This window comes from Dipodomys merriami, unplaced genomic scaffold (assembly GCF_024711535.1).
Source record: "Dipodomys merriami isolate MVZ:Mamm:240054 unplaced genomic scaffold, mDipMer1.0.p SCAF_26, whole genome shotgun sequence".
Lineage (NCBI taxonomy): Eukaryota > Metazoa > Chordata > Mammalia > Rodentia > Heteromyidae > Dipodomys > Dipodomys merriami.
In genome coordinates, this window is record NW_027204048.1 from 12,756,822 (window position 1) to 12,777,641 (window position 20,820).

Genomic DNA, 20,820 nt, shown 5'->3' on the forward strand with positions numbered 1-20,820 from the left:
AGGCAGCTTTTGTGGAACAAATTCTGGCTGAAACTCCTCCCCCAACCCACTGCTAAAGCTATCTTGCCAAAAAACCAAAAACAAAACAAAACAAAAACCCCCCAAACTTACTAGAGATCTGTAGAAAATACCAATCTAATCTCACTTCTGTGGGAAAATAACTCCTGCTTGCTTGGGCAAGTGCACCTCTGGCCATGACTTCATTCCTTGTTTTTCTACGTGCTCTTCCCTTCACCCGGAAGGCTTTCTGCCTTATTTCTGCCTCACAAACACACTCCTACCTGTCTTTTCAAACATACAAGCCACACTATTTCTCAAGGCCCAGTAGGGGTGAGAAGCCCCAGTCCTAAGAACTCCTAGGTTACCCTGAGGTTACTGGGAATCTGTCTCAGCATTTGCTTTCTTACTTGCTGATCATCTACTGCCTACTTTGTGTATTTTAGTAGGAGGTGATTTGGCCCAGGTGATTAATACTAGTATTTGTGGGACTGAAGTTCTCTGGATAAATAAATTCCAAGAGTGTGGAAGTGTTTCTCTTTTGTTTTGTTGTAGTTTTATTGTGGTACTAGTACTGTGCTTGGAACTCAGGGCCTCATGATTTTGCGTGGCTTTTTTGCTTAAGGCTGGACTTCTACCACTTGCGGCACAATTCCAATCCTGCTTTTTGCTGGTTAATTGGAGACCAGAGTCTTAAGGACTTTTTTGCTAGGGCTGGCTTCAAATTGGGATCCTCAGATCTGAGTCTGAATAGCTAAAATTAGAGGCATAAGTCATCTGCACTTGCCTTAAGAAGTAGGTTTGAAATGCACAACCCTATGTGGAATTACTATAGACTAACAAATTGCTTCTCCAAATTGATTTAGAACCAGGCAGAAGTATTGTGAGTTCCCAGGCCAGCTTGAGCTACATAGCAACATGGTGTTTACATTTCAATCTCAATTTCAACGTATTCTGAGTATCTGTTGGTTGGCTTGGCAGATCTCTACACTGGATAGGAAATTTTGGGGTTTCCCCATTTCTTTCTTTTTTGGAAGAAAACCAGGTTTTAAAACAAAATAATAAAAAGAAAAAAATCCTAGTTATTTATGAGGCTGAGAATCTGAGAATCACGGTTCGAAGCCAGCCAGGGCAGTAAAGTCTATAAGACTCGTATCTCTAATTCATCACAGAAAAAGCCACAAGTGGTGCTGTGGCTCAAGTGGTAGAGCAGTAGCCTCGAGCAAAAAGGAGCTCAAGGATAGCACCCAGGGCTAGGGTTCAAGCCCCAGGACCAGGAAAAAAGAAATGAAAAGGAAAGGGGAAAATGCTATCAGCAAAATAAGTGTATTAATTAAATCATATTTTCTAACAAGTTATTATTGCATGCTTACTGTCAGGTGCTGGGCCAGTAGCTGGTGTATAGTGGTGATCATCAGTGGCAGTGAGTAATGATAATAGTTGGTCCACAGGGTTCAACCTGGTAGCTTGGCGCCTTGTGACTACTGAGACATGGGACTGTATAGCTACCACGACTGAGAAGCTGAGTTTTCCCCTTCCCTCTCTGTAGGTGGCAAGTGGCTGTCATCCTTTCTGATATAGCCCAGCTCTACCGAGAAAAAAGGTCATCATCATTCAGCGGATGTAATTGCTACATTCTGGATCTTTTCTTCCTCTGTAACTGCTAGTGGTATAGACTCACGTCACTTAGGTTTGACTGGCTCACAAATGCTATCATTATAAGTCAGCACCACCTAATTTGGGGAAGCATTAAAAAAAAATAGGTGCTTAGAGCAGGAGAGAGTAACATCTTCCTACACCCCCCCCCCCTTGGTGTGGATTTGAGGCTCCAGGGCAGGGATTTAGCTCCCCCAAAAGAGCCAGAAGGGAGACCTCCAGAAAAGCATCCACATGGAGGGAGGGGACTTGTTTTTCCACATAAGCTGCCAAGCTGTTCTGATTAGGCAGGAAGTGAAGCAACTGCAGCTCATCGGGGAGGGGGGGGGGTGGTTGACCGGACCTTTTTTTTTTTTTTTTAACCTCTTACCTTCTACTTAGGAAAGGTGGCCGAGGTTTGCTTTTTATGAAGTTAAAGGAAGAGGCCCATGGGCAACGCCTGCTGTAACTTCTCTCTTCTGGTTGCAGGTTGCGTTTTTTGAATCGAGGTATCTATTTGGATTCTCCAAAGTTTAAATTAGAAAATTATTAGCATCTAGGCGATTCTGAAGCCAATAGGCCCACTTGAGTGAGATGAAGCCGTGTTGACCCACTGGGTACTTTTATAAACAGATCAGGGGAGGCGATTTTGTTTAATCTCTATCACTGCAGTTGTTGGTAACGTGCCAAAGAGGTAGCCTGCACACACCGTCCTGAAGAGTCCTGTTTCAATAGGAAATCTGGGTAGTTGACGCTCTCAGAGTTGTAAGCGATTGTGGCGTCGAGAATTGGGGGGGGGTACAGTGCCATGGGTTGGCTTGGGACAGGAATGGCAAATCCATAGGGGTTTCCCCAGTTTTCCCCGTTGGAAGCGCTTCCTGTGTGAAACCCACGCAGTGCTCTCCAACATGTGGGGTACCCACGGCAGCCCCGGTGGGGAGAAAACCCGGGGACCCAGGAGGCCAGCGCCCCGGGGACCCAGGAGGCCAGCGCCCCGGGGACCCAGGAGGCCTGCGCCCCGGGGTTGGCAGCCCGCGCTCCCGTTTGCAGCGCGTGCGCGTGCCCGGGCGCGTGCCCAGCCTAACCTGCGATCTCCCGGGCGCGCTGTGGAGCGAACCATAGTGCCAGCCCTGAGGGGGGTGGGTACAGGTGGGGGTGGCGGGCCCCTCAGGCCTGGGAGGGGACTCCGTGGGATGCCTCCATCCACTTCTGCTCCCGGATTGGATTCGTGCATGGAGCTGACCCTCGTGGGGACCTGGGGGGGGCGCGGTGACAGAAGACCCCCCCCCGCCGGTGACAATGGTAGTGCCCCATTGGAGAGTTTCCCGGGCGGGGGGCGGGGCGCCGCGGGAGGAGGGACAAAGGCTGGCGCGGCCCCGCCCTCCGCGCGGAGGTGCTGGTGGCGGCCGATGGTGGCGGGGGTGACGGGCAGCCCCGGGGAGGAGGAGGAGGAGGAGGAGGAGGAGGAGGAAGCGGAGCGGGAGGAGCGGGGCCCGCATTCGAGATGCCGGTGCGGGGAGACCGCGGGTTCGGACCCCGGAGGGAACTGTCCGGATGGCTCCGCGTAAGTGTCCCCGCGGCTGGGGCGCGCTCCGCCCGGGCGGCGTTCTGGGAAGTGGGCTTGGGTGGCCCTGGAGACCAGAGCGAGTCTCCCTCCGGGTGCGGACGCCCGCGGGGCCGGGGCCGGGGCCGGGGCCGCTCCCGCTCCCTCCCTCGCTCCCCCCCCCCCCCGGGTCTCTGCCTCCTCTTCGCTTGGAGTTGGGAAAAGTCACCGGCGCGCGCGCGATCTGCGTCCAACTCCGTGCCGGGTCGGAGGCTCCGGGAGCCCGCTGGGGCTTCCGAGCGCGTCCCTGGGAGTGCGGACCGACCGCAGGCGGGGTCGTCTTCTTTCTTCTCCTCCTCTTCCTCCTCCATCCATCCCCATCCATCTCCCTCCTCCTCCTCCATCCTCCTCCTTCATCCTTCCTCCTCCTCCTCCTCTTCCTCCTTCTCTTCCTCCCCTTCCTCCCCCCTTCTTTCTGCCCTCCTTCCTTTGCCTGCCTCTGCAGTGCAATCCAGCTGCTTCTCAGTGGGGCGTGGAGCTGGGCGTCTGCAACCAGCCCCAGCCAGGAGAATTAGGCCGATACTTGGTACTTGGCTATTAACCTAACCTGTCATCAGTTCCTTTTACGTGTTTTATTCTTTGTGAATGTCTTCATTGGTCGTGTCCACTTTATTTTTTTGTGGCCCCGTCGTTGGTCTCCAGTTAGAACTAATCAGGGATGTCCACGGCAGGCGCTGGACCTTCTTGAAAGGTGGAGGAACTCGGGAAGGACTCTCCCAGGACCCAGTCATGGCAGGCAGCCTCCCGCCTCTCGTTTTCGCTTCAGTTCTCAGGAAGAGCCGCTTGCTTCCCTCCCCCGTGGAGGGGCAGCTGTCCGGCCTGGTCTCTGCGGGGAGCCCTGGGGAGGGAAGTGGCCCCTTGGCTTCAGCTCTCTGGGTGGTCTGTGCTGAGAATCCCTTTGGGAAAACAGAAAACTGGTTTACTGTTTACTGTGTATGTGCGTGTGTGTGTGTGTGTGTGTGTGCGCGTGCGCGTGTGTGTGTGCGCGTGTGTATGTGTGTTTCTCCCAGGCTGAGTCCTTAGGTAACATCCATCCACCGAGCATACCAAGGTGATTTTCACTGAGGAATTAGTAGCAGGTGCATTTGTGGCCAAGTGCCTTTTAATATCTTAACTAGGAGAAATGGCATCGCTTGATTCAGTTCATTTTTCAGACCTCTCCACCACAGTGTGAGGAATACATAGGTGGATAAAATACACAGATGGGTAGAAGCCTCCACTACAGTCTTGTTGGGGAAGCAAGCGATCAATTAGAGATGCCGATGAGTACTCTTTAGAAGTACAAAACAGGGTGCTGTAGTAATTTCCCGGCTGTGGGGGGGGGGGAGGAGAGGAGGGGGTTGTTACCAAGGCAACAGTGGCTTTTGAGATGCTTTTTTGAGTTTTGTTCAGATCCACAGCCAGAGTGATGAAGGGGATTTTTTTCCTCCCGAAGTGTGGCTGTGTGTGTGTGTGGTGTCCAGAGCCTCCCAAAATGCCATTTTTGAGCTTTATGCTCAGCTCTAGGCAGTAACCATCTCAGTACCACTGAGCAAATACTTAATAAATGAACACCTCACCTCAAACTGCTGGCCACTTTGTACGCAGGTATACAAAATTGAGCAAGACTCCATTTCTGCTTTACAGCGTCTGCATGGCCCCAGGCTTTTTCACCGTTTTCAACTCTGATCTCTGTGGGGATTCCTGGGGCTGAGGGAGGAAGGTTTTAATTCAGATGTACATTCTGCAATTCGGAAGTACAGCAAAAGGTGGGGTGTCAGTTGATCCCTCCCAAAGTAAGGAACATTATCATACTTGGACTAGAGTGAGTGACTCGTGAATGGTACTCTTAGAACCCCAAAACGCTGAAGAGAGCAGTAAATGCATCTTAAGTGTGGGGTTTGGAGTTAACAAGGGAGGTTGAATTCTAGCAGTAAAGGTAACAGGTGCAAAGTATTTGGAAAAGAAAAAAAATATTGAGAAGAGAGTTGTTCAGGCCTTGAATGCCAGTAGCAGAATTTGAGGAGGGAGGGCATAATCATAGAAACAATTAGGTTTGACTTTTCCAGAGAACTAGTCAGCAAGTTGCTTCAGCACAAATTCCACTCCAGTTCCTACACAGTAAGTGTTACTATTTTTGAGGCAGGCATAGGCTGACGACCAAATAAATTTTTATATCATCCCTTGGGGAATTTTGCAATGACTTCTGCCTAAATTTATTTAACTTTTGATCTAGTTTTTTGCATATCGACAGCCAATCATTTATCTTCAGGGCGAGGGTGAGAACTTTTTGAATTCATCGCTTGGCAAGGGAGATCATAAAATCCCCACCATTAACTTTGGGTTTAGTCAAGTCTTTCTGTGTGTGTGTGTGTGTGTGTGTTTTTTTTCCTTTTCTTGTTTCTTCTTAGAAGGTTGTCCTTCTTTAGGAGACTTGAAGTTCTTGAAATTGGGTGGGGCACTTTAGGTCACTTTGTGTAATTGCCAGTGTGGTAGTTTAAAAAGTCAGAGATTGGACGGGGTGTGGCATGAGGTATGGGAAGGGAGGGGGTTGGAGCTAAGAATTAGGAAGGGTTGTTAGTCACCAAACTTTCAACATACTTCCATCAAGAATCTGAGCCATGAGGGAATGCCTTGCTTAATCCCTACAACAAATCCCATTAATAAGTTATGGCTTCAGATGAAAAATTCACCTCGTTTAAGAGCTGACTCCCCAGAAGAGGCCCTGGTGATCAGACTCTAGACAATAATTAGAGATCCAAACTGCTGGCCAAGTTGGCCTTGGCCTTGTGGGCTTTGGTGTTGAGAGGAAAGGTGAGATGGGTATGGTAATGACTGAAGGCATGAGTCATGTGACCACCCCAGTCATCAGATGAAGTGTTCTGCTGAGTCTTTCTGGATCCTAAATCCAGAAACGCAGCACATGAATTGCAGCTGAATCCTAGGCTGGTGGTTAAAACACCAGTGTTGATATGAATTTTATTAAGGATAACAACAGCAACAGAAATCTCAAAAAACTGGAGTCCATTTCACCCTCATGAGTAATTTTGGCTTTTTTTTTCTTTTTTGTGCCAGTCCTAGAGCTTGAATTCAGGGCCTGAGCACTGTCCCTAAGTATTTTTGCTCAAGGCTATCAGTCATTCTACTACTTGAGCTATAGCTGTATTTGCAGCTTTTTGGTGGTTAGGTGGTTAATTAGAGATGAGAGTCTCACACACACTTTTTTTTGTCCGGGCTGGTTTTGAACTCAGTCTTCAGATCTCAGCCTCCTGAGTAGCTAGGATTATAGGCATGAGCCATGGGCACCTGTTATTTTGTTTTATAACTTATATAGTAAGTTGTGTGTATGTTTGTGTGTGTGTGTGTGTGTTTTTGTTTGTTTTTTGTCAGTCCTAGGGCTTGAACTCAGAGTCTGGGCATTGTACCTGAATTTCTTTTCTCTTTTTTCTTTTTCTTCTTTTTTGTGGTCAGTTGTGAGGCTTGAACTTTGGGCCTGATTGCTGTCCCTGAGCTCTTCAGCTCAAGGCTAGCACTCTACCACTTGAACCACAATGCCATTTCCAGTTTTCTGGTGGCTTATTGGAGATAAGAGTCTTACAGACTTTGCTGCCTGGGCTAGCTTTGAACCATGATCCTCAGATCTCAACCTCCTGAGTAGCTAGGATTATAAGTGTGAGCCACTGGCGCCCAGCTCCCTGAACTTCTTTTGCTCAAGATTAGCATCCTATCTCTTGAGCCACAGCACTACTTCCGGCTTTTTCTGTGTATGTGGTACTAAGGAATGGGACCCAGGGCTTCATGCATGCTAGGCAGGCACTCTGCCACCAAGCTACATTCCAGCCCAGTGAGTCTGTTTTAAGAAAAATTGTAATCTGAGGTAATGCTGGGTAATGCTAAGGAATGCTTAGAGAGTTCTACATACTCTTGGAGTGCACTGCCCAGCATGTCAGAGCGAATGGCCCAAAATGAGGAAAGTTGTACATCGTGGATTTTGTCTTAGGCAAGTGAGTCTTCCCTTTTTCCACTCAACCCTCTTACCTGTTTTTGCAGACCTGTGTTGAGGAAGCCCTTTTAGTGCCCAGCCCAATTCTCATTTTTTTTCTCAACTTTCTCCAATCCATTCAAAGAGATCAGATTTCCACCTGTCATTCTCCTGTGACTTTATTTATTTATTTATTTAATGGTGCTGATCCTGGGGCTTAAACTCAGGGACTGGGCACCACTACTGAAGTGTTCTTGCTCATGGCTAGTTATCTACCACTTGAACCACAGCTTCACAGCCAGCTTTCTTTTGATAATTTGTTGGAGATAAGAGTCTTAATGGACTTTCCTGCCTAGGCTAGCTTCTAACAGTGATCCTCAGATCTCAGCCTTTTGAGTTACTAGGATTATGGGTTGAGCAGACAGAGCCCAACTTCCTGTAACATTTTTGATGGGAGGGGGGAGGGAGGAGAGGACAGGGAGGAAGCATGCTGGGACATTGTGAGGGACATTACTTGGCTTTCCAGTGAATCTCACTGGTGATTCTTGGATGAGAATGCTATTACCACACAGCTTCAGACAGAAAAGCCTTCAACTTTTAGTGTCCACTTGAGGAATTAATTTGTAGGGTTTTTTTTGTTTGTTTGTTTCTGTGTGTGTGTGTGTGTGTGTGTGTGTGTGTGTGTGTGTGTGTGTGTGTGTGTGTGTGTGTGTGTGTGTGTGTGTGTGTGTGTGTGTGTGTGTGTGTGTGTGTGTTTGCTAATCCTGGGGCTTGAACTCAGGACGTAGATGCTGTCCTTGAGCTTCTTTTGCTCAAGGACACTCTCCCACTTCAGCCACAGTGCCACTTCTGGTTTTTTCCATTTATGTGTTACTGAAGAATCGAACCCAGGGCTTCATACCACTAAGCCACATTCCCAGACCTAATTTGTCATTTTAATGAGTGTGTTTATTATGCTGTTGCAGATGTTAGGCAAGTATCTCTACCCCTGAGCTACATTTCTGCCCACTCCCAACCAGCCTACTTTCATTTTTATTATTATTTTTTTTGATGGAGCATACATTGATCTGTAGAAAAGACTTTTAACATGGATATGGAAATTGGAAATTTTGGTAAACTCCAACCCTGCTTTGATCTAAAAGGATGAGCAATTGAGATGCACCTGGATGGTAGGTGAATGAATAGACAAGAGACATTGCTCATCTCTCTAATGGCTGCAATATGTAAGTCATTTGTTGGAGATCCCCGAACCTTCAACAAATTGCTAGGTGATAACTTGTAGTCATTTAAAATAAGTCCAGGCAGAGCACCTGACAGATAGTTAAGGTTAAATCAGATCTTCAGTCTTGCATGCCATTCCATTTGGACATACTTTGTAATAAGGAATATTTCATGGATATAAATTCTACTTATGTTCCTCTTCTTCGTACGTGCTGTAGGGAGTGTCACTGGTTAAACAAAAAAAAGGCACTGGTGAGCCTTTTTGTTGTTTGATTTTGAATTTTTGTTGTTGTTGTTGGTGGTGGTGGTGGTGGTTGTGGGGCTTGAACTCTGGGCCTGGGCGCTGCCCCTGAGCTCTTCAGCTCAAGGCAAGCGCTCTACTACTTGAGCCACAGCTTCACTTTTGGTTTTCCGGTGGTTCATTGGAATAAGAGTCTCACAGATTTACCTGCCTGGGCTACCATCAAACCTCGGTCCTCAGATCTCAGCCTCCTGAGTAGTTAGGATTACAGGTGTGAGCCACTGGTGCCTGGCTTGATTTTGAATTTTTGATAGATTCTCCATGAGTCAATTTTGTCCTCTTTTTTCTTTTCTTTTTTGTTTGTTTGCTTATTGGTTTAATTTTGGTGCTGATCCTGGAACTTGAACAGTGCTTGGGCACTGTCTCTGAGCTGCTTTTAAGCCCTCTACCACATGAGTCATAGCACCACTTCCAGCCTTCATTTTTTTGGTTAGGTTAGTGGAGATAAGAATCTCACAGACTTTCCTGTCCAGGTTGGCTTTGAACCATGTTCCTCATATCTCAGTCTCCTGAATAGCTAGGATTAAAGACATGGCCCATTGGCACCTGGCCTTATTATTATTATTTTTTAAATATACAAAACACATGCTATACCATTGGGCTCCACCTCTAGTCTATAGACAGACCAAAATATTTCAGATTTGGTTGAAATCAAACCTTGGTTGAGAATGAAATCGCCAAATAGCCTCAGAGGGAAAAGCATTCAACTTACATGTCTTTCAACAATGTGCCCATTTGAGGAATTAACTTGCAGTTTCTTTGCCATGAATCACGGCAAAGATGTGCTACCATATCTTGAACACAACATTTACTGATGTTACCTGTCTGTATGTGAATGTAAACTTTATAGTCTATCAATGTAGTTATTACTAGTTCCATTGTACACTTTAATCAGCCATATAAAATGTATGCATTATGTGCCCAGGGAAAATAGCATTGTACGTGGAAACTTTAATAACAGTGTGCCTGTGTCTGTAGACACCCTGTGTAACTGGGATCGAATGAGTTAGTATATAAGTCAGAGTTGTTTGGAGGGAGTTGTATGCAATGCATTGTGGGAAAGGAATGACTGAGTAAGTTGTTCTGGCCAGGAGTTAACAGTTACTTGACCATACTGATAGAGAATGGTTAAAATCCCGTTATACTTCTGCCTTTGTAATGATGGAAAGCTTTGGTAGAGGCGGGAGAATGTTGCAGATGATTTACATCTGGAGTTGAAGGTGAGTTGGGAAGTAATGTTTCCGTAGTACTCATGGGAATCTGTGAGTCCCTCCCAAGACATGGTGTTGCTAGGATCTTAATTCTGTTTGTTGTTGTTGTTGTTGTTTTGTTTGGATTGTTTTGCCTGTTCTTGAACTTGAACTCAGGGCCAGCCAGCGCTCTGTCCCTGAGCTTTTTTTTTTTTTTTTTTTCCTTCAAGGCTCTACCACTGAGCCACACAGCACACTTCTGGCTTTTTGGTGGTTATTTGAAGAAAAGAGTCTCAGACTTTCGAATGTTAGGTGCCTGGTCTGGGTAGTACCAGACTAGGATCCTCAGATCTCACCCCTGGAATTAACCAGGATTACAGGCACGAACCCTCAGCCCAGCAAGAGGCTTTATTCTTCCCAGAGGCAGGGAAAAGAAAGCTGCTGGAAATGCCTTCATTTGCTTGAAATCCATTCATGATAAGGCTCTGTGGTTTGTTGGTGTTTGTTGAAAACTTGGAAGGAAGAGATTGGAGCTATATGTAAGTCGATTTCTTCTTGTTACCTTACAAGGCCAGCCACACCTGAGCTCTGGAGAAGCTGGGCCGGTGGAGTTTCACTCTGGGGAAAGGAGGAGTCAGAAATGTATGCTGAGCTTGGAGGAGGCAACAACCTGCCCACAGATCTTTTAGTGACCGTTCCTAACTATACTCATCCAAGCAAAATGCAATGATCTGTGGGAGTTAATGAGCAAAACTATAAACATTTCTGGGTTTGAAAGGGATGAATCATGTCCAAGGAACTTCCTGGTAAACTCAGTCCCAGGAGCCTCCTCCTTCCTTCCTTCCCCTCCTTCAGTCCCTTTGAGTCCTCTGCTGTCTGGCCTAAGATTGGTCACTGGGCACCTGCTTCTGTTTATTCCTGCCCTTATCACAGGCTGGCACAAGTCACTTCCCATCAGCTGGGTGCCTCACCCATCTGAGTCAGAGTGTCAGTCACACCCACTAAGGGCAGACTCTTGACTCAACGTGGGAAGGTTGTGGTGAGAAGCTGGGTCTGACCCGAGACTAGCTGTGAATTTGGAAGAGTGAATTCCTTACATTCACGTAGCTGAAGAGCAAGAATCCTACAAGAAATGGGACATAACACCCCATTTGAAAGAAATAGTTGTATCATCAAAGCTTGTAGAGTTCACAAGCTTTGTCGATCACGATAATGACAGTTTGTCTTGTGGATGTTAAAATGTGTTTGTGACTTTAGCTAAGTATCACTGTCCCATAGTATTGTGAAGTTTATATAATCACTTAATCTCAATAAAGAATTTAGAAAAATTGTAGAATCAGCCCTGCACTGGTAGTTCACACCTGTAATCTTAGCTACTCAGGAGGCTGAAATCGGAGCATTAAGTTCAAAACCAGCCTAGGCAGAAAAGTATATGAGACTCCATTAAAGGACTGAAACAAAGCTGGAAGTGGAGCTGTGGCTCAGGTGGTAGAGTACCAGCCTTGAGGGAAAAAGCTAAAAGCCAACATGTGGGCCCTAAATTCAAGCCATACAACACACACACACGCACGCACGCACGCACGCCACACACGCACACAGGCCACACCATTACATCCATACTTTCTCCCTGCCTTGCTGTGAGACAGATTCTCTCTATGTAGCCCAGGCTTGTCTCAAACTCACCATCCTTAGTCCCAGCCTGAGTGCTGGGATGATAGACCTTCACCACCATACCAGGATCTAGATGTTTGCTTTTGGAATAGAAGCAATTGACTATCCATCACTAGTTAGTTGGGTGCCTTCAGCTAAAAGTCTAAACTTAATTGTCACTTGCTTAGTTTTATTTGATGACCCCTTAAAGCCTTCTGTGGTACTTAAGACCTCCATGGTGGTTGTTTAGGCAGAGAAGAATTTAGTAACAGAACTGAACCACTTGCCCTGCACAAGATGGAGATGTGCAGAGATGGGGGAGGGGGAGAAAGAGAGAGAGACAGTGAGGGACAGAGAGACAGACAGACAGACAGACAGAAGGGAGAGAGGAGAGAGAGATTGAACTGTGGAGAGGGAGTAGGAAAAGAAGGGTACTGTAAGTGTTTGAATGTAAAGACTAAAGACCATTCTGAATAATCTCTCCTGGTGTTAGAGTATATCTTCGTTCCTTCCATTATTGTTTTTATTTGTTTCCTTTATTTTTTTTCTTTTCCACATTTTATTATCATCAAGTAGTTACATTTGGACATGTCCGTATATATGCCTACAGTGTATCTTGATCAGACTCGCTCTCCCTTCTTTCCACTTCTCTCTTCCCCAACCAATCTTAGCAAGCATCATTGATCCACTTTCACACATCTACATAAAGTGCCTTGACCACATTCACCCTCCTTCATTCTGTCTGCTAGCCCTGCCTCCTCCCCCATTAGTACCTCACCCCAATTCCTGTCATTCATTATTTTAAGTGTATACTAATGGTTCAAAGGGGTTTCCTGGTGGTACTTTAATCAGATTAAGTTTCCTTTGCTCTCACTCTTCCCACCGCCATCCCCACTACTCTATTCAACAGCTTCCAGTGAGTTTTATTTTGCCATCTTCATTGACAGATGCAAGGAGTTTCAGTATTGTTCGCTTCTAATGCTCTCTTTGTCTGCCTGCTTCCACTAATTCCCCCAAACACAGTCTTACAGTTAGTTTTACACACACACACACACACACACACACACACACACACACATATCTGTGTCTTTAGGGGTATTTACATTTTTCTTTTCAGAAGAGAGTACCTAGGATGATAGGCAATAGATTCTTTCTGAGATACTTTTTTTTTTTTTTTTTTTTAATTTAAAGACAGGCTTGGAACCCCAGAGTGTCTGGTAGCAGTTTAGCTGGCAAAGTTCTAGAAGGATCCATTATTCAGTTGCAGCTTGAATAATGCACAAGCCCAGCGCACTGGGTTCTCTTCTCTCCCCTGCAGCCCAAGCCAGGATTGCAGCCATCTTGCAGGTTGCCTAGTGAATCCTTCTTCATGTTCTTCCTCTCTGCCCTTTCCAGGGAGCTCCCCTCACCCCAAGGACTGGTTTGAGGTGGCATGGGCATGGTAGAGGAGGCAGGCCTGCACGGGGGAGCCCTTTCTGGTTTGTTCTTCACAAATGGGCTGCAGGCCATCTGCAAAGGTCATTTGCTCACCGAGTACTGTCAGTGACCTCGCCTTCCTGGGTCTGGTCTGTTTAGTGTCTGGGTGAGTTTTAAGAGGGGAAAGAGATCTGTGGCATGTGGAGACGTGTTGAAATTTCCCAGGGATGCAACTGAAAGGCCTTGTGCTATTCCTTCTGCTGTTATTGTTAAGGCTAAAGACAGACAAGTAGCACCCAGTGAGATGAGGTCTTCCCAAGTTCCTTTTGAACCTAAATGAAAATGCACCACTTCTGGTTTTCTAGTCATTAATTGGAGATAAGAGTCTCATGAACTTTCTTGCCTGGGCTGGCTTTGAACTGCAATCCTCAGATCTCAGCCTCCTGAGTACCTGGGATGATAGGCAATGGTAAAAAGTCATTATGTACCTATGATTCAGGGTTTAGTCGGGTAAACACAATACTCTTGCAATCTCTAGAAGAAGGAATTTAGTTCCAGTGTATTAAGTTCCTCCTAGAGCAACGCAAAAGCTAGTAGAGTGAAGACCAGGCCCACTGTCTACATTCAGGAAATCAGGGAGCTGCTGCAACCCATAGCCAACTCCTCCAAAACCTTTCAGCCCTCCGCTTCTGCATTCCCAAGGTGGGTGACAGTGCGGCCAGCTGCCACAGCTGCCGCCGTGGGTACTGCTGTCCCCACCTCCACTGCCCTGGCTGCAGGAAAATGGAAAAAACAAAGGGCTCTGTTTCCCTTCATCCTTCCAGATCTTTAAACATGTGCACTTGGCTGCCAGAATTTGCCTGCCAGGGAACTGGGGGCTTCCTGGCCAATGAAGAAGCAGAAGCTAAGTGCAGCAGGCCAGAAAGTGGTCCGAACATCTCCTGGGGGTGGGGAGGGGGGTGCTTGGAAGGTGCTAAGTCAGTAAGTCACTAGATTGAGCTCTGTAACTCATGCTCTCAGTCCCTCCTTTGACTTGGTTGTCACCTGTTGTAGTACAAGTGACAAAGTAAGGGCTTCTTGCCCTGTAGTGTGGTTCCTTTGCAGGGGGCTACTAGGCTGTGATTTTAGGCCCGTCCTTTCCCCTCCCACTTTCCTCTTCTTCCTCCTGCTCTCTCTCTTCTTCATCTTCCCTTGCCTTCCCTGGTCTCAAATTCATGGGCCTAAGTGATCCCCTATTTTAGTCTTCTGAGTAGCTGGGACTATAGGTATACACTATAATGCCCTTCTCTAGGTACTTTTTTATTTTTATTTTTTATTGTTATTATAAGAGTGATGGACAGGGGGGTTACAGTTACATAAGTCAGGTAATGAGTACATTTCTCTGGACAATGTCACCCCTTCCTTTGCTCTGTCCCAGTTCTCTAGGAATTTTTATATTGAGAAGTTTTCATGGGGGCAAAGCTCCATGATAGAGTACTTGCCTAGCATGTGCGAGGCCCTGAGTTCTATCTTTACCATTGCCAAATAAATAATAAGAAAAAAAAGACCTAACAATTTTGAAGTGACTGTAGAAATGAAACGTGACTTCATTCTAAGAGCTGCTGCTTTGATGTATGACTATGAGGCCTAATGACAGCTTTTCTTTTTGGAGTCATCCTAATTAGTAGCTTTTATACAGTCAAATCTGGTTTATAATGGCCTCCTCCCCCCACCCCTCTCCCCTACCTCTAATTTCGTTTATCTTTTGTCAAACGAATTGGACAGAGATTTGATTTTTATCATCTTATTTTCATGAAATATGAACTATCATGTGTTACTTGTGTAAAAGTCACTTTGGGCGATGTTCACTCTGACACACGTGGGGGAGAACCGAGTTTTGCTTAAGTTTAGGACGTTGGTGAGTCTTTCTCATTGACAGACTTACCATTATGACTCTGACGCCTTTTGGGTTAGGAGGAGTCCATAGTGTCAGAGTCCACTGATTAACCCTTGAGGTTAGGGTTGACAGCCAGTCTGTGGTAGGAGTTCAGTCATGTCATTGTAGCCTGTGGATGAGTAGTACACACGATCCCCCACATAGCTTTGAAAGTACTAGAACTATATTGACAGAATCCCGTTTTATCTCTTGTTTTCTCCAGTTTTTAAGTCGGCCAGACTCACAATGGAAGCCTGACCATCCACATTGCTGGCGGCTACACAATGAACAAAGACTTTCAGTGTTTGCAGGGTAGAAAATGGAGCTGGAGGGGAACTAGCCGCTGCTGGGCAGTGACCTAGTTCACTAATTCACTCCTTCGACAGCAAAGCTGGGTTGTAAATGTGCATTTCTTTTATTTTGTTGCTGCATGGGGGATTGAAGCCAGTATCTTGTGTATACACTATATCCCTGAGTTCCCCAGCCAGACACATTTATTTATCTTTCTGATTCAGATATTTATAAATATTTCAGGTAGTAGTGCTTGAGGAAGGAACCCGTGGTGTTGCTTTGTATGGAAAAGGATTGCTATTTATTTGATAGTATCCTGTAAGGATTGAAAACAAACAAATACCACCAACAACCAAGGTAAGTTTTGGTATGGATCAGTACTCTATAACGGAGATTAAAAAACAAACACCAAAAAAACAACAACTGAAGTGGTGGCTCACACCTAACATCCCAGCTACTTGAGAGGCTGAGCTGAGAAGGATCACAATTTGAGGCCAGCCTGCACAAAAGTTCATGAGATGCCACTAAAAAACTGGGTCGCTAGCCTGTGCCTATTATTCTAGATACGTGGGGAGCGTGAATCAGAGGCTGTCATTCCACGCTAGTCTGAGCAAAAAATGAGACTTTTATCTTCAAGTCAGCCAGCCAAAGGAGGGCTGGAGGTATGGCTCAAGTAGTAGAGTGCCTACCTAGCGTATGTAAACCAAAGTCCTGATTTCAAACCCCAGCATTGAGCTGCCAGTGGCTTACACCTGTCACCTAGCTATTCAGGAGGCTGAGATCTGAGGATTGAGGTTCAAAGCCAGCCTGGGCAGGAAAGCCCATGAGACTTTTTTTTTCTTTTTCTTTTTTTTTTTTGGGGGGGGGGGGGGTCCAGTCGCGGGGCCTGAATTCTGGGCCTGGGCGCTGTCCCTCAGCTCTTCAGCTCAAGGCTAGCGCTCTACCACTTGAGCCACAGCACCACTTCCAGCTTTTTTCTTTTTGCTTATGTGGTGCTGAGGAATCAAACCCAGGGCCTCAGGCATGCAAGGCAAGTGCTTTACCACTGAGCCACCTTCCCAGCCCGAGACTTTTTTTTTTTCCTTTTTGGTTGGTCATGGGGCCTGAACTCTGGGCCTAGGTGCTGTCCCTCAGCTCTTCAGCTCAAGGCTTGCGCTCTACCACTTGAGCCATAGCACCACTTCCACCTTTTTCTGCTTATTTGGGGCTGAGGAATTGAACTCAGGGCCTCATGCATGCAAGGCAAGCACTCTACCACTGAGCCACCTTCCAAGCCCTCCATGAGACTCTTTATCTCCAACTAACCTCCAGAAAACTGGAAGTGGTGCTGTGGCTCAAGGAATAAAGTGCTATCTTTAAGCTGAAGAGTTCAGGGACAGTGTCCAGGCCTAGAGTTCAAGACCCATGACTGACAAAGACCAACCAACCAAACACCCCGCCCCCCCTACCCCAGCATTGCCAACCTGCCCCCAAATCCCAACAAAACCCAAAAGAGAAATCACATCTGCAATCACTTTTTCCTCCTTACTTTCTCCATCCAGAGTTGATTAGTTGCCCACTTTTTTTTTTTCCCCTCTATCATGGGGCTTGAACTCTGGGCCTGGGCAGTGTCCTTTAGCTCTTCAGCTCAAGGAAAGTGCTCTACCACTTAAGCCACAGCACCACTTCTGGCTTTTTTTTTTTTTTTTTTTTTTGTTCTTGTATGCTAGGCAAGCCCTCTACCATTGAGCCACCTTCCTAGCCCTTAGAGTTGCCCACTTTTTAAAGATAAAATTTTCTGTAGGCTTTTCTGCTGAAAAATGTGGGGAACTCACCCTGGATTAAAAATAAAATGATTCCAGACATTGCCAGATGTTTAAGTATCACCCTTTGTGATACTTAACCAAACCTAACATCAGCACAGAGAGCATACTTGTGGTCAGTGTGCAGCGCCTTGGAGAAATCTTTTAATAGGTTGGGCAGGTTGGTGTCGGGGAACATCTGGCCTATCTCTGTAGGCAGCTCCAAGCATGAACACCAATCAGTGTTAGCCCCTGAAGGATTCCATCCCAGCTATGGTATCTGAGTAAAGCGGCAGTACCGGATGCTCCAGGCAGTTAGTTCTCAGCCTTCCTCTCTTGGCTTTCTACTTAGGCTCATGATTCATCCAGGCAAATGTCACAGAAAGTGAGATGCCCGGTCTGCTCCAACTCTGATGTGTTTTAGTGGCCCCAGCTGCATTGTGTTTCAACAATATAAATGAGAGAAGAGTCCTCAGTTAGATCCAGCCCTGAGTGCTTGAGTTTAAATATCAGAAAGGCCAAGTGTTATCACTGAGGATCTGAACCTCCCTCCCATCCACCAATCAGGCCTGAATCTTCCTGGTTCCAACATTCACTGGGGAAGAGTCCCCGGCAGGCTGGCTCTGATTTCCTAGGCCGAACCTAGAGTAGTTGCTGGATGAATGAAAGAAGATGAAAGAAAGAAAGGGAGGAGGTAGATCCCAGAGGATGGAGTGAGAAGTATCCTTCCCTACTTCTTTCCTTCCTTCCTTCTTCTTTCTTCCTGTTTTTCTTTCTCTCGCTCTCTTTTCTTTCCCAGTAAGTACTGGGGCTTGAACTTAGGACCTGAGTGCTGTCCCTAACCTCTTTTACTCAAGGCTAGAGCTCTGCCACTTGAGCCACAGCTCTAACTATAGACTATTCCTGCCCGGGCTGTGACTTTTTAATGGGCAACTGGAGATAAAGAGCCTCACGGACTATTCCTGCCCAGGCTGGCTTTGAACTGTGATCCTCAGATCTCAGCCTCCTGAGTAGCTAGGATGACAGGCGTGAGTTACCGGTGCCTGGCCCCTTGTTTCTTTTTTAAGTGACACCAGAAATTGGGGTGCTATGTAGTGTCTAGTTTGGTGTAATTATGTCTGTCACCTCACTAACTTCCTCCCTTCCAAGAAGTACTTTGAGGAAAGTTCAGATCCCCATTGAATCTGTAGCTCTATTACTGGACCCACAAATTTAAAACACACATGGCTGACACCTATAATCCCAGCTCTGTAGCACTGAAAGAAAAGGTCCAGGTTTGAGGTCAGCCTTAGCCCCAAAGTTAGTGAGACTGCATTTCATTAAACAAACCTTACCTTTGACCTGTTGATAACTCTGGGGCTGGACATGTTAGCACTGGCCTTAATCCCAGTTACCTGGTAGAACTAGGTATGAAGATAGTGATCGGCGGGGGGGGGAGACACAGTGTTTTATCTGGGGGAAAAAAATAACAAGCAGAAAAGGCTAGAGGAGTAAGTGGAAAAGAGCACCTGGCTCACCAGTGTAAGACTCGGAGTTCAAACCCTGTACTGACAAAACTCAACTGAAAAGCCAAAACCCTACTCTTCATACATCAATGGAGCGTGGAGCTTCTAGAACAGCCCGTGTCCCTGATTTTCACGAATCCTGGTGGGGTTAGACACTGCATGTGCTGTCCCAGGACTAGAGGAAAGGGCCTTCCTTTGTGCTGTCCATCCGGGCTTTTGCTCGTGGGGCTGGGAAGGAGAAGGGTAAGGGCGGGAGCAGGTAATGCAGGCCTTGGTGTGTCTCTCCCTGAGCTCTCCCAGAGAGCTGAGTGTCAGTGTTAACCTGATTTTCACAGCTGAGGAAACGTGCCCAGGTACACACAGCTTGTGTGACAGGGAAGGAATTTGATCCCTGGTCCGTGTGACAAATTTGAAACCAGCAAGTTCTTCTCCCAGTTTCTGAGCAGCTTCTGTTTCTCGGAACCACACTGGCAAACAAAGAGAAAGCTCTCTGTTGATTTCTAGGAGTTTAAGATCATCACTGAGTGCGGTAGAAATACTAGCAGGGAATTGCTAATATGTCCTCAGAGGCTAATATGTCCGTTACTGTCTGGAGCCCCCGAGATCCTAAGATGCGCTTTATGGAGAAATAGATTAGATATCCAGTGCCACTCCTGGGGTTTGAACTTAGGACCTAGGCACCGTCCCTGAGGTTTTTGCTCAAGGCTGATTCTCTGCCACTTGAGCCATAGCTCCACTTCACACTTTTTGATGGTTAATCAGAGCTCACAGTCTCATTGACATCCTTACTAGGCTGGCTTTGAACCCTGATTCTCAAAACCCAACCTTTTGAATAGCTGAATCCAGCTATTCAGGCATGAGCCACCCACACCAGGCTGAGTTATACTTTCAGACTGCATAGCCTCCTCTGGTTAAAAATGAAATTATGGTAAGTTGGAAGAATAGAAAGTTTAAATGCTCTTTGGAAACTTGCCTGTTGGAGAGTCAGAATTCTACCCCACAAGTTAGCTTGGGATCAAAGTAGATCTTTTAAAATAATGCTTCAAGCAGACTTAGGCTGGAGTTAAAACAGTTAGCTTTTGGGGCTGGGAAGGTGGCTCAGGCACCGCATAAATAGAAGTGGCGCTGTGGCTCAAGTAGTAGAGCGCTAGCCTTGAGCTGAAGAGCTGAGGGACAGTGCCCAGGCCCAGAGTTCAAGCCCCACTACCGACCCAAAAAACAAAAACAGTTACCTTTCTTATGATATCAAGTGGAGACCCCATGTGTAAAAACAGTGAGAGCTCTCCCCCCACCCCAGCTGGCCTGGAACTTTGAGATCTTCAGACTCCTGAGTGTTGGGATTATAGGTATACACCACCACACCCAGCTCTGTGAGAGTTGTGATTGAGGAAAAGATAGGGATTTTTTTTTTTTTTAAAGCAGAATATTTTGGTGATGGAGCAGATAAGGAATTCCAGTTAGTTGTTGGCTTCGGTACTGGAGAGAAGGATATGGAAAACCAGACCAACCAGTCCAGGGAGGTGGGAGGTGGGTAGAAAGAGCTAGAACGTTTCTAAATACAAACTTACTTTCCTAAACTACCTTCCCCCGTCCTAGTAGGGGTGTCTTTTTCTGTTGTGGCTGCCTCAGGCAGGACTAAGAACTGACTGGCTGGCTGAGTTAAGAACTGACTGGCTGGCCGAGTTTCTATTTAGAGCGCCAGTGCTTGGTTCTGAGCTTAGCCGTGTGTGCTGGTGGTGTAGAAGGTGATCAGGTCTTAGGTTGATCTGTGTGGTAACTGTTTACATTCTCTATGAGGCAGTTTGCCCTGGGTTCTGGGCACCACCTCTTTCCTTTAGGGGCTTTTTCTTCATCCTGCCAAAAGTTTTGGGCTGGGGATGTGGCCCAACTGTAGAGCAGCCTCCTAGCAATCAAATGGCCCTGAGTTCAAACGCCAGTACCGCCAGGGGGAAGAAAGCCAAAATGAATCAAAGCTTTTCCTTCTGTGTGTCTAACTCATGTACACTGTGCCCTGCCGAGCCTGTGTGTTGATACTGCTTAAGAAAGGCGTTAATTATCTCCTTGTGGGGTTTAAACTGTGGGCCTAAGTGCTGTCCCTGAGCTGGTTTGCTTAAGGCTAACACTCTACCACTTGAGTCCCAGCTCCACCTCTGGCTATTTTTGGTAGTTTACTGGAGGTTAGAGTCTTGTAGACTTTGCTGCCCAAGCTGGCTTCAAACTTTGATCCTCATAACTTGGCCTCCTGAGTAGCTAGAATTACAGGCATGAGCCACCAGACCCTGGCTCATTTTTTATATTGTAAGATGGTTACATTCTAAATGATTACTTCAGAGACCCAGAGTCTGCTGTGAACA

General features: G+C 46.5%; 1 protein-coding gene across 4 annotated transcripts in view; it reads left to right on the forward strand.

Moving 5' to 3' along the window:
- The window catches only part of Tjp2 (tight junction protein 2), a 120,260-nt gene that overhangs the window by 37,858 nt on the left and 61,582 nt on the right, over positions 1-20,820 (forward strand). For 3 of the 4 annotated variants that reach the window (XM_070035700.1, XM_070035702.1, XM_070035701.1), the window contains exon 1: positions 3,109-3,196. The exons of the other annotated variant lie outside the window; for it this stretch is intronic. In XM_070035700.1, coding sequence (XP_069891801.1) covers positions 3,137-3,196 — 60 coding nt within the window. In that variant the 5' untranslated portion in view covers positions 3,109-3,136. Of the gene's footprint in view, positions 1-3,108; positions 3,197-20,820 lie in introns of those variants that run through there. 4 annotated transcript variants of the gene reach the window in all.